Here is a 13,445-nt window from a genome sequence, read left to right as displayed (position 1 = left end):
TCCTCCACTCTTGTTTCTAGAGTAGCCAGGTGAAAAAGAGGACAGGGTTCCCAGAGCTTTCACATGGGAAGTCTAGGTTCTAAGAACAATGAAGCAGCAATTGCTCACACAGTTCTTGACACACACACATTAGATGCAAGTGTAGACCACCTGGGTGATGCTCATGAACCACTGGTGATCTGAGGACCACACTTTGAGAATCCCTGTTCCAGATTGTCAGGATGTCAATCATCATCAAGCATCACTTTCATTTCCTAAAAGTCTTCTCTATGCACACCTTTGCAAATAAATACTAGATCTCAGCAACTTGGATCCAGTCTGATACGGGATAACATGAAGAAATGTACCATGAACCAGCAGGATGTCAGCACACTTTGAAGCCATTTCAACATTACAATGGCTTCCTACAATCTTGGAAATGGCTTCACAGAGTAACTGTACACCACCAATTCAACTGAAATTCCCCAGCATGACTCCAGGCATTTTCATGCCCAAGAACAACCACAAAAATGACTGTGTGAAGTAACCATTTACAAGATTTCACAATATATTATGTGTTTGGTATATTTGCACTGCCCCCAGTAACTCTTCAGCTCCTAATGCTCCAGAATACACAATCCATTATGTGAGCCAATGTGTTATTCAGACCATGAGTTTTGTGCCCCAGTGGATTCTCTCAGTACGGTGAAATTATTGACATTTTTCTACTGGACAGGAAATCATAATTCTGTTAATAGCTAAGTGGCCTGCAGTTCCTGAATTATAGTCCCTGCTCTCTCTTTAATAAGAGAACTATTGATTCTCATTCTTTGCGTGGAAAAGCATGCCAATAAACACAGCCCAAGTCTCTTTGCTTGCTATATAGCATATCAATTACACTTATATGGAACACAGAGTGTTTGTATTCATGCTACATTCTACAAAGTTACTAAATGTGGTCAAAGTATGTTTCTTAATTATATATGTGTGTGTGTAGACACATACACACACAGTTGTAAAAGAGTTGTTTTTTAAAAGGACACATTGATCAACACAAAGCTCAACAACTTTCCTTTAAAAAGCTCAACAACTTTTTGTGTCTGGATTTTTACTTCTTAAAATATGAAAACCCTATATATATATTCCATCTTTCATCCCTGAACCCCAGGGCAGGCTACAAGTCAAATAGTCAACAAAATTGTCTCTTAAAAAAGAATCCATGTAGTCTATACTCTATGTTCCTACTCTATATTCCTTCTAACACATCTATAGTCCTATAATCCTAAACCCTAAATAGAGACCAGTGCAGGGATTTACCATATTTTTCCATCTATAAGACGCCCCGTGTATAAGACGCCCCCTATTTTGGGGAACTCGGATTTCAGAAAATGGCCTCGGCACTATCCGTGTATAAGACGCCCCCTAATTTTTGACATAATTTATTAGGAAAAAAGCCTAGTCTTATACACGGGAAAATACGGTATATAGGATTGTCCTACCTAATGGGAAGTAAATGCCTTTGAATTCAAACTGCATTTAATTCTTGGCAAACTTTCTTTAAATTGCACTGTTAATCACCTTTCCCTACACCTCAGTTTTTTATGCATGCAACATTAGAGCCACCACCTTCCAATGATGCATTTCAAGTAGTCTGACATGATTAGGATTACTGTCATTTTAGTACTTTAGATTACAATATATCAACTGGCAGTAAGATTATCTGGAGATGTCTGCACCTGAAGAACACACCTCAACCACCTTTCCCCTGACTTGGTTGATAACAGGACATTAATCTTTATTAAAAGAGAGGCTCTTAAAAACTGTAGGCTACGCTACCTTTGCATATACACACTTTTTATATAGCAAGAAAAGAAGCTTTGCTCTTAAGAAAAAGAAAGCAGATCCTACACGTAAATGCCCCCCCATCCTGTCCTACTTGTTAATTCCTTATGCTGTAGTCAGGGCACTCTTCAAGTAATTTCTCAGATCACAAATCATTTTGGGAAAACACACTGCTCAACTACCAGGTTTTCATAAACCACCCCACACAACCCTTAACACATAAAATTTACAGAACAATTTTAAACAAATGTCACATTGGAGAGATGATTGTCCTTCCAAACAGCAGCTACATCAATACAAGATTATAATGGCAAGAGGTCTGATCTGCTGGTCGATGTAAGACCTGAGCGGTATGCTAAAACTCTGACCAATATTGGCTATGTCTGATAAGTGATGAGTGTCTGGGGATGTTATGGTTCTGACTACTGATGCTGTGCTCTGACAAAGGTATTTGCGAGCTGGTTCAAGGTCCTCAAGTGGCAGATAGATTGGCACTATCAGACTTGCCAATAACAGATTATTCAAAAGAAAAACAAATGAGTTCAGATTTGTGACCTTTTCTTCTACATAAACCAGAAGCCTCCAGGATCTGGCCTATGCCCCCAACCAAGTTAATTTGTTTCTCAGGAATTCATGGAATGTGTGAGTAGTATGAGACTGGTAATTATCCTGCATTTACCTTGACTCCATTTAGAAACAGATTGCCTTACACAAGGACAAAGAAAGACCCAAACTAACAAAACGGGGAGCTAAAATGGCATTTCTACAGATTTATATGCCAAATGATGTTGGAGTGTGATTGATTTTTCAATCAGAAATGACTGAGTAGTTCACTGAGCTACTCCTCAGAACGCAAGGCTTTCCAAAATGCAAAAGGCAATACAAAATTGTCCAAAGCAAAGGGTACAGTGCAAAGAACAGAAATGTTAACAAATGTGTTTCAGTCTTAGGTATCTACTGTGAAAACCACAGCCTTGTACTTAACTCTCTCCTCCTACTCTGCCATGTCTAGCAGTGCTTATCCACATCATAAATGCACAGCGTATTTCCCAAGCAATACCCCACAATATTGGCTGATGACAATGGAGGCTGCTGTGTCATCAGAACACAAGTAAGAACAAACAGAGTAGGAATGGTGAGCTCAATCAGTAACTGCTATTATTGGCAGTAAAACTATCTCATTTGGGCCTCAGTAAAGTTGAAATTAAAAATATAAAAATTGCTTAGTTGGATCAGGTCCTTTCCTCCTAAAATGCCCTGATCATTTTAGTTTCATTTCTGTACTCTTTAAAGTTCTTTGGTATCCTTTTCAGGGACGTAGGAAGGGAGGTACGGGGAGTGCAGTCCGCCCTGGGTGTCATCCTTGAGGGGGGATGACAAAATAGCACACCACAGGGGGATTATCGCGGGCAATTATCGCGGGGCCTGGCCTGCAGCGCGACCAAGCCACACGTCTCTCCTGGGAGTGACGTGGTGGCTTGGGCCCCATGCCGCCAGAAACGGCAGCGTGCGGCTTGCGTCCACCAGGCGAACTCTGTGAGTGGATTGCCACACCAACCCCATGGGCAGATCACCGTGACGCCCCCGTGGGCAGATCGCCCTGCCCCCCGCCGCTCCAGGTGCCGGAGCAGCTAGCTACGCCCCTGATCCTGTTGCTTTTTGAGATTGAATGCCTAGAACTGTGCACTGCATTCAAAATGTGTCTTTAATCTAATGACATTCTATGTTATTTACTATTAGGAAAGAGAAAAAGCAGGAATATCTGAAATGAGCTGCAATTGCATTTTCTGTTCCTTGCTGTGCAAACCAACATGGAACAAATATTGGGCGGTGGGATACAGTACCTTGCTCTCTCTTGGTGGGCAAATATACTCAACTGATTTCTGTGGATGTGGTATATTAGTATATAAAAATTATTAGAACATTAAAAAAGTTATTGTCTCAAATTTAATAGTTATCATTTTAGTCATCTGATGTAATCATATTCAACTCTTAAAAGTTTGCCATTAATCTACATGAGATGGATCCAATTCATTTAATTAATTAAGTGCCTGAACTAGTTAGTGATCCATCTTTTTAAAAAAGAAGAAGCTAGCATATGAAAGAATAAAAAAGGATGAATACCAATAGGAACAAAGGCATTTTTAAAAATGTGATAAGGGGCAAGTTCCATCGACTCCCACTAAAGCATGCTAATCTCCCAGTTATCCTCTGACAACCAAAGTTAGGTCAGATTAGTCACAACTGCCACTGTATAGACTCTGAACATATTGTCAGACTCAGGAACGACGACAGCATGGCACAGAAGCTACAGCACGCTCAAAAACCAGGATGTCAGCCTGCCATGTGCCACACGATCCTGGTTAGTCAGTTGCATTTTAGGGCACAGCCAAAAAAACACACACTTCTGTTCTGTTATTGGAAAGGTAGTAGAGACAGAGTCTGTTTTCTAAAAGTCCCACCAGCTCCAGTCAACACAACTAATAGTCATGCATGATGGGTGTTATAGACCAACAACATCTGGAGAGCTACAAGTTTCCCACTCCAGCCTCACAGGCTGAGGAGATGCATTTTTCTCTGCCTTCCAGTGGTTCGTGTGTAAAACTCCCAAACTGCTTTCTGAAAAGCAGTTTTAGGCGTCTGTGAATCAGAACCTGAGAGGAAATACTTTTAAATCAAATCTGTATATGTACACAAGAGTGAATTTGGAGGGTTTTGTGGCAGGGGGCTGGGGGGGTGGGGGGGAAATCTGACAGAAGCAAAATGCATTTCTATAAGGCTAGCAAAATCTCTCAGAGTTCTGCACTTCCAGTGCACACCCATCTAGATTACATCCAGTAGTTATTATCTTTTAAATCACTTTTACTACAGGCAGTATCTTCTATGTGGGTTTTTTCTAGGTCAATCTCATTCAAACTGAGGTGCAAAGCACATATATTTAAATAAAATAAAAAAGCACTGAGGAAGTAGATCAGCCCCAATTCCATAGAAATATTCCCCAAAGCTCCACTGATGTCACATTTGCTGTATTCTAATCTTCTCCACTGAACTCCAAAGGAATAAACTGCCAAGCAAAACTTGATACCCTGGGAACACTCACTTGCCTATGTTGCAAAAAGAAGCATACATAAAATCTGGCCATTTCAGGCCTTGAATAATTTACAGAGTAATCCTACCTTCCTGGGTGGGCAGAGCCAATTGCTGCATCTGCTGCTGCTGCTGCTGCTAGGCAATGTGGAAGGTGAGTGAAGACTTTTCCTGGGGGTTTTCCATCCTTTCCTTTCTTTTTCTTTTTAAGAGTCTATCTCATTGATCGCAATGGGAAGGAATTAACCCCACCATCTCCAGGGCCTCTAGGGGGCAGGAAATGAGGGCGCTTTGGAGCTTATAGATCCACAACCTTCCCCCACATACTCCCAGCATGCCCCTGGAATGCCCTGTTTCTGGCTCTGCAACACATGAGGAAGTGCTAGGTATGGCTCCACTCTGCTGCCACACTGGGGAGGCTGCTCTCTTCAAAGAGGGAGATCTGCAGTATCCTTTGAGTGTAGGCTTGCTCCCTTAACCACAGGTATGACTCTGGAGTCTATTTAGCTAAGTACCTTATACCTTTCTGTTATCAATCGGTTCTCCAATGTGTGGAGAAGGAGTGTTAGCAGACCACTGGAGAGCAACTCTCTACGGTTCATCACTCTGATGTTTTTCTTCTATACTAGACATTCCCCAAAGCCCAAATCATCAAATTTTAGGGTTTACAGTTGCTGACTTGGAGCTACAAACATGAATACTTTAAAATAAGAGATTAAGTGGCTGGATGTTTATAACCACTGAATGTATAATTCTTTGTATAAGGCAAACCTTTACTATTAGTTTTATAAAAGATATGGATACCAGCCAGGAGCTGGTGTGAGGGACCTTGCTACAAAAGCCATTGAACAGCTGTCATGTAATCACATTCCACCAGTCTCTACTTCGTTTTGCCAGATTTAACTCACAGTGTACCAAACTCCTAGAAATCATCTTTGCAAACAGTAAACAGATTGGTACTGTGTTTGGTTACTGCAGAGCAGCAGTCTGCTCCAAAACCTCTCTTCTAGCTCAAATCAAAACAGTAGGAGTTTGGAACAGAACACTGCAATGATTTGAAAGGCCACAGCATGTGAATGTTTGAAAGCCCATTTTGTGTGGCTCCTCTGTTGTGATATTAACAAGTCAATGCTGCAACTCGTGTTCATGGTGGGTGGTATACTAGGGAATATCGATTGTACATGCTATTCAAGGTAACACAAGGAATTCACGCTTTTCTCCCGTCGAATTATACAATGTGTGAAACACAATATGTGTAGTAGCACCAATAAATAAATAAATACACTGTAAAAATCTACATCAGTTTATCCTGTGCTGGCTGCCAAGAAAGCACACATTTGGAGATCAGAAATGTGTAAATTAAGTACTCCTGCTGTGCAGAATTGATTCTGCTTCCCGGAAGGTGGACTCTAACTCAGGTCCCAAGTTCAACCACCAGTAGCTTCAGTTTAAAGGTTGTAGGTAATAAGGGGAAGACCTCTCTTGAAGACACTGGAGAGCCACTGCCAGTCAGAATTAACAATGCTGGACTAGATAATTTTCAGTTTGTCACAACATCAAGTGCTACTGCATCCAACACTACAATAAATCCAAATTGCCATTAGTTTCTGGTACATTGCTGCAGGGAGAAGAAGTTTTAAATTGTGCTAGCTTCTTTGAGCTAAGCAAGATTTCAGAGACCAAAGATGTGCAACTCAATAAGCTGCACGTGCACCCTGCATTCCAGTTTTTCCCCTGAAGATTGTCTCTGCAACCCAGCTTCTGACCACTGAGTCTCTTCTTCCTAGGAAGGAGAGGGGGAGTGGCCAGGTGGTGGGGAAGTTAGCATAGTACAATGGCATCAGCAGGAGTGGCAGATTAGCTCGATCACTACTTTTGCACCAACCCACCTCCCTGCTGCCTCACCATTCCTCTCCTTCCCAGCATACAGCAATAACTCAGCTGTCAGGAGGTCATTTGAGTGTCATTTCAACCATGCCACCCACTACTGCAAATCACAAGCAAAACACTAAATTTAAAATAAACTAAGGTGTTAATGACAAACTCACAACACAGAAACCTAGGAAGACCACAGCCATTTCAAGTTTCTGTGGATAAAGTCACCACAGCATTCTGAGTATGTAGTCTATTTAATCCAAAGCCACCATGCCCATGAGCTCCAGGGCAGGTAACTGTTTCTGGGGGAAAGGGTTCATATTTACCTATCTAATTTTTTATTCCCATGATAAGTGGGTAAAGATTATAACTGAAAGCAGGTGTGGTTTTTCCTGAAGATGTGAAAGAAAAATAGAAGCAATGTGCAGAGTGGTGCTACAGAAATGACAGAAAAGTCTTCTGTCTGCCCTTGAAATTCTCTGAAGGTGCTCAAGCGGCTGTAAGCAAAAACAGAGGAAGAACTGGCCCCCCCAAAAGAAAATCCTTAGGCTGGGAAATAGGGATAGTTATTATACCAATGTATTAGTCACCCTCTGTTTTTAATTTTCTAAACGGGGCCCAGGGGCAGCTCTGCTCTTCCCCTCTGGAGAGAGTTATCTGCTGTAAATTTGCATATTTAACCATTGTTACATATGAATAATCTATAAAACAAGGCAATGTTGCAAAATGCAAAAGGCCTGCTAGGGAGGAAAATAAGTCATATTAGTATTCATTACAGACCCCATAATCACCATTTGGAGATGAATTAATCGCTAATAGCTCCATAGGCATATTTGAGGCTGTTGATAGCAAAGAAAAGTTTAAGAAGAAAGGGCTGCTGCCAGGGAGGGAATCAGTTTATGGGATCCAACTGATCAGCATTCTATGCAAGGAAGAGGAAAACATAAAAGACTGCAGTTGGGTGTTCTAGCGGAGGAGTGATTAGTACATCAACCCCAACATTGGGTGGCTGGTCTCTAAAGACAGTGCCTTTATGGGAGATATTGTGCCTCTAACTTAAGGTTACCAGATTTTTTTCAATGAATCCGGGGACACTTTAATTAATTAATTACTACACGTTTGGGGCGTTGATGCTGCAGTGATGGTGGTGGCAGAGGGGGCGCCGCCGCCGCCTTGACCTCAACCGCCACATTTCCACTTCCTCCAAGGTTTCTATCTCCTTTCTCCATGAGCCTGAGTTGTTGGTTCTTCGGTGGTGGTGGTGGGGAAGCGGTGTGTGATGGGTCAGGCATGGAAAGTGGAGGAGGAGGGCCGAGAGTTGCGGTGGCGAGGCTTGGGCAGCGCGATGCCTCCCTTCCCATCGGAGCAGCCCCAATCCCACTCCTACTTGCATGCAAGCAGGAGGGGGCGGGGATCCCTCAGCTGGGAAGGGAGGCTTCCTGTTGCCTAACTGAGAGATCCCTGCCCCCTCCTGCTTGCATGCAAGCTCTGATAGGCAGCATGAAGCCTCCCTTCACAGCTTAGTTGCTGGGGTCAGGGAAGGTGGAGGCAGCCCGGAAGCTGCATCTTAGAGCCCCTGCACCACCATCATATGGGGACCTCCGAGCAGTGGCGTAGCGTGGGGGGTGCAGGGGGGGCCGGCCGCACCAGGCGCAACATCTGGGGTTAGGGCAAATCCACAGGTTAGGGGGCGCAAATCCACGGGTTAGGGGGCGCAAATTACTTGCCTTGCCCCGGATGCTGACAACCCACGCTACGCCACTGCTTCCGAGCAGCTCCTGAAGCCAGCCAGAGCCAACTACTCCGGACTGCTGAGATTGCCACTGCTACGTTTCCTGGGGATATTAGATGAAATCCTGGGACAGTCCAGGGAATGGAATTTGTCCGGTGACTTATTCACAAATCCGGGGACTGTCCCCAGGAAACGGGGACGTCTGATAACCATACTCTAACTGCAGTAGAGGCAACCCTGTACTTTACAAATGTATCTCTCAATGAATGACTGCCAATAAGAAAAAGTAGAATGCTATACCTGGAGATAGGGACGCGGGTGGCGCTGTGGGTAAAACCCTCAGCGCCTAGGCCTTGCCGATCGAAAGGTCGGCGGTTCGAATCCCCGCGGCGGGATGCGCTCCCACTGCTCGGTCCCAGCGCCTGCCAACCTAGCAGTTCGAAAGCACCCCCGGGTGCAAGTAGATAAATAGGGACCGCTTACTAGCGGGAAGGTAAACAGCGTTTCCGTGTGCGGCTCTGGCTCACCAGAGCAGCGATGTCACGCTGGCCACGTGACCTGGAAGTGTCTCCGGACAGCGCTGGCCCCCAGCCTCTTGAGTGAGATGGGCGCACAACCCTAGAGTCTGCCAAGACTGGCCCGCACGGGCAGGGGTACCTTTACCTTTACCTTTTATACCTGGAGATACTGTTGGAGTGAGAGCAAACATTTGTCTCCTGACAAACACTGATTGTCTACCTGGCCTCCAAGGACAGTGGTGTGGCAGGGATCCATGTGTCCCTGCTGCCACAGTTGGAGAAAAGAGGGGGGCAGGAGGAGTGGCCAGCCACAGGTGCCACAGAGCTGCATAGTGAGGGGGACACTGCCGGGTGCACTGCTCTCTTTTCCCCTCCCTCGCCTTCCCTCTTTATCGGTGGGAGAGCATGTGCCTGTGCCGCCGCCCCCTGAACCCACTCAGCCTCAGGCATCGCCCTTACTGCCACCACCAGGAGGCAGAGGCAGGTGACAGGCGAGAGCGAGCAGCCTCACTGGTGCCTGGGAGCTGTGCAGAGCTGCTTCTCTCTTGGCTGCAACGCACTCAGTAGCCCTTAAGCACCTATACTCAGGTATTCATGGGTTACTTTCCCAGTGGCTGTGTTTTGGAAGTTGAGAACAAATTAACAGGGCAACTCTTTTCTCTCTCCCTCTGCTCCCTCCCACCTTTCCACATCTCCCTGCTTAACTCTTTCCTGCCTTGCTGCAATTCGGGGATTTTTTAAACGTGGAATTTTGTGAAGCACTTACCTAGATTTGGGAAGGTTTAAGATGGCAGCCCTCATCTGACCATACCACCAACTCCCTATGGCTGAGGGGACCTCAGACCCCCCCCCCAAAAAAAATTTTGGAATGGGGCTAAGCCCCCCCCCCCCATTGAGGGGCAAGCATCGCTGCGCCAGATTTCGCCAGGCCTTCCCATGACTGCAACGAGCCACATTGGGCTTTCACATGCCTGTAGCAGGCCATGAGAAGGCTCAACAGGGCTTGTTGCAGGCACCGGGGGGGGGGGCTATGACACCACCTAAATCCACCGTACTTGAGCAGTATTATAGCTGTCCACAGAAGCAGCATGCAGGTATGAGAGATTACATTCTCCCTTATTGCTCCTGCTTTGCACTATTTTGGTGTGCTTTTGCCTGGCAGGAATAGGTGCTTGAGCTCTGTCTGTGGTTGAAGCTAGAGAAACAAAAGAACATGATGAGGCATTAAGTAAAGCAAAGAAGAGGTGGAGTCTAAGATGACAGGAACTGAGTTCCTTCCCACTGCTTGGGAAGTGGGAGGAAAAGAAGGGAAGGACAGTCGGAGCAGAGGGGAGGACCATGGCAAGTTGGCGAGACTCCCGGATGAGAAACAGTGAGGGGGCGGCAAACTCAGTGACCGCCCCGGGCGGCAAAAGCCCTAGCTATGCCACTGCCTGCTGCACAGAATTCACAGACACACAAACACACAGCGACATACACAGGCTTCCAGCAGTGTGCAAGTTATCCTTATTCACCCCAAGCCCACTTGTCATAATGATTGGCATTTCATAAGTATAATTATAAATTGTGCGACAGCTTAGCCTTCAACACTTCTTCAGTGGCTATAATAATTCACATTTTTATCGACTGTCACAGCAAGTGTCAGAATTCCAGAAATCTGCAAATCATTTTCAAGGTTTTCTCAAAGGCTTTGGCAGGGTTTTACTTGCTAGAGCACTGGCAGGACACAAATATGTCCAAGATGCGCACATGGGTGTTTTTGCATTTGTTCCTAGCTACACTGTGTTGCCAAGGCCACCTCACATAATAATATTGTATTTGCACCAGCTAGCCTGTGGTCTGAATGCATTTTGATTAATTTAGCATCTACCCATGAATCCTCTGGTATCTTTCAAATGGAAGCCGGATGAGTAAGAGATCCCATACAGAAAACAACTCTACAGTCTCACAAGGAATGGCGGTAATGAGGCTCTTCATAAATAGATTCTATACAACTGCCCTCAAAATTGTCAGAATTAAATGGAAAACTGTTTCGCTCCCTAATTCAAATCCCTAATTTTCCCCATCCAGCTGAATACAAAACTATGTCATGCTGTTGAACAGAGAAGTTTGCCTTAAAAATCTCATAGAAAGGTTATTGCTGCCTCTTAAATTCTATAGGATTTTAAAGGTTAAGATTTTAATATCTAAGCTCTCCGACTCTCACTCAGCAGCCTCAATCTTCACTGTGCAGTTTGAAGCAGCATTAATCAGCCTGAAATAACAAGACTCTTGCAGGCAAAATGATTTCTTTATTTCACTTTAATTATAACATACAAGCTTAATGCTGAGAATCTGAGAAATGGGCAAGCAGGAGGAATTGTTGCTTTAAGGGCAATTATGGCCAGATAGAGCGATATATTATACCTCAATGAAACACAAGCCCTTCTTGATCAGCTATAACAGAAGATGTGTGCTGTCATTAAACCAGATTTCATGTTGTTTGAAAAGAAATATGCAGGTGTTCGAATGAACCATGCACTGACCATATTCTGAAAGCAGAGTTTGCTTTGTAGCACCACCGCTGACAAGTACCACAACACATACATAGCACAGCCTTCTTTCATCACCTTTACCGTTAGTATTCCAGGTGAAATAAAAATGCCTGTCTTTTCAAGATGCTATTAATAGGGCAGAACTACACACTGTGCAGAAAATAGGGCTACTGCCCCAAATGGACCCCTGGGTTGAGTTTTCCACCTCTGCCTCTAACATCACAAAGCCTGTGTCCATATATTACTGTGGCAAGGGCTGCTGCTCAGTAGTAGAGCTACTGCTTTGCAGGCAAAAGGTATCTGGTTCAACCCCTGGCATCTCCAGGCAGGGCTGGAGAAGACTTCTGTCTCAAAACCTTTAGAGCCACTGCCCGTCAGTATAAACACATCCAAGTTAAATGGACCAATAGGAAGCTTCCTATGTTCGTAATGTGTGTTTCCCTGACCATGGCAGGGATATCAAGCAGCATGTGATGGCAGGCGGACACACCACAAGGTAAATTATAATGGCAGTAATGCCCCCTTAGCTGTGGAATTATCTTCACCTCAAGGGCATGGGAAACTCGGTGGAAGAAGATTGGAAGATATTTAAAGACTATCTACAGAAATATTGTAAAATTAATGAATTTTAGAATGATGTTGGATAAAAAGTTAAGTGGTTTTTAGCTATAACGCTATAAGGAATATGAAAAAATGGATTATTAACAGGTAAAAACTTAATGTTACAATATTTTAAGATTAAAGACTAGGATAAACAAAGAGGGAAATGATTTGCTGAACTAACAAACTGAATTGGAATACAAAAAGGGAGGTGTGAGGAGGTCCGGGAAACAAGCAAATGAAAGATAAGTGATGGAAAGATGGAATTGTTTTTTAACTATTTTTATTTTGTATTTTTCTTTTTTCTTTCTTCATTTTGTAATATTTTGAAAATTTTAATAAATATCTTTTTTTAAAAAAAAAATGGAAACTCCAACATCTGTTCTCCTATGAATCTGATAAATAAAGTCTAGGCTATTCAAGATCTGGGATGAGTTGGACCACTGCTGTTATCTCTGGTGGTTGTAATATTCACTAGAATTCTTTGTTGTTTTATGGTTGCTTCTTTGTATAATAGATTGTTAGATATTATGTAGAAAATCACTCTATGGTTCCTTTGTAATGAAAATTGGTCTAAAAGTGGTCAGTCAATCAATGAATAAAGCTGCATGCTATGGGGGGAAAGTCAACACCACCCTCGTGTTCCACATAATGTGTAGCTCTACCCTTAGGGCTAAGCTAGATGCACCATTTATAAGGCTGGTGTCTCTTGTGGGTTTTTCTTTTTAAATAACAGAAATCGGGACTACAGTGTGGAGAGAACAATGGTGGCTGATCCCTTAGAGAAAGTGAGGCATTACCCCACCAACCTCATTGTCTCCAGCCAGCCAGCCTGCCTTCTTACTTACAACAAGTCTGGAATGTGACACTGCTTGTCAGCATCCTCCTCCTCAGTCACAGTGTTGCCTAGGTGCAACTCAGTGGGGAGGAGGGGAGGGAGAAAACTCAGATTAGTGGGCTCTACCTGTCTTTGGTTCTGGCTCCACCACCTGTTGGCTTCCCTGCATTCCACCCTATCAGTTCAAATGGGCCTTAGCCACTGTTGGGAGGTAGGTTTTTAACTCGTTCCAAAGCTGTTGCTTGCCCACAAATGCATCACTGCAATGTGGTTTTTGGTAGGGAAAATGCGAGGCAGGAGGATAGGGTTATACAAAATCACACACCACTGTCTTTTTCTGGATCATCCCTCTGAAACCCTGGTGACTGCTGTTTAAAAAGGAGATAACACAAGTAAGACAAGATGGGTGGGGTATAAATAATAAAATTATATTATCAACA

The 13,445-nt window shown here is 43.9% G+C and overlaps 1 protein-coding gene across 7 annotated transcripts in view; it reads right to left on the bottom strand.

Moving 5' to 3' along the window:
- Window positions 1-13,445, bottom strand: part of KCNIP1 (potassium voltage-gated channel interacting protein 1) — a 477,263-nt gene that overhangs the window by 179,741 nt on the left and 284,077 nt on the right. The window contains exon 1 of one of the 7 annotated variants that reach the window (XM_028717519.2): window positions 4,998-5,167. The exons of the other annotated variants lie outside the window; for them this stretch is intronic. Coding sequence (XP_028573352.1) covers window positions 4,998-5,028 — 31 coding nt within the window. The 5' untranslated portion in view covers window positions 5,029-5,167. Of the gene's footprint in view, window positions 1-4,997; window positions 5,168-13,445 lie in introns of those variants that run through there. 7 annotated transcript variants of the gene reach the window in all.

This window comes from Podarcis muralis, chromosome 2 (genome assembly GCF_964188315.1).
Source record: "Podarcis muralis chromosome 2, rPodMur119.hap1.1, whole genome shotgun sequence".
In the NCBI taxonomy this organism is placed as follows: Eukaryota; Metazoa; Chordata; class Lepidosauria; order Squamata; family Lacertidae; genus Podarcis; species Podarcis muralis.
Note: the sequence above shows the minus strand (reverse complement) of the source record. Positions and strands in the feature narration are given on the sequence as shown.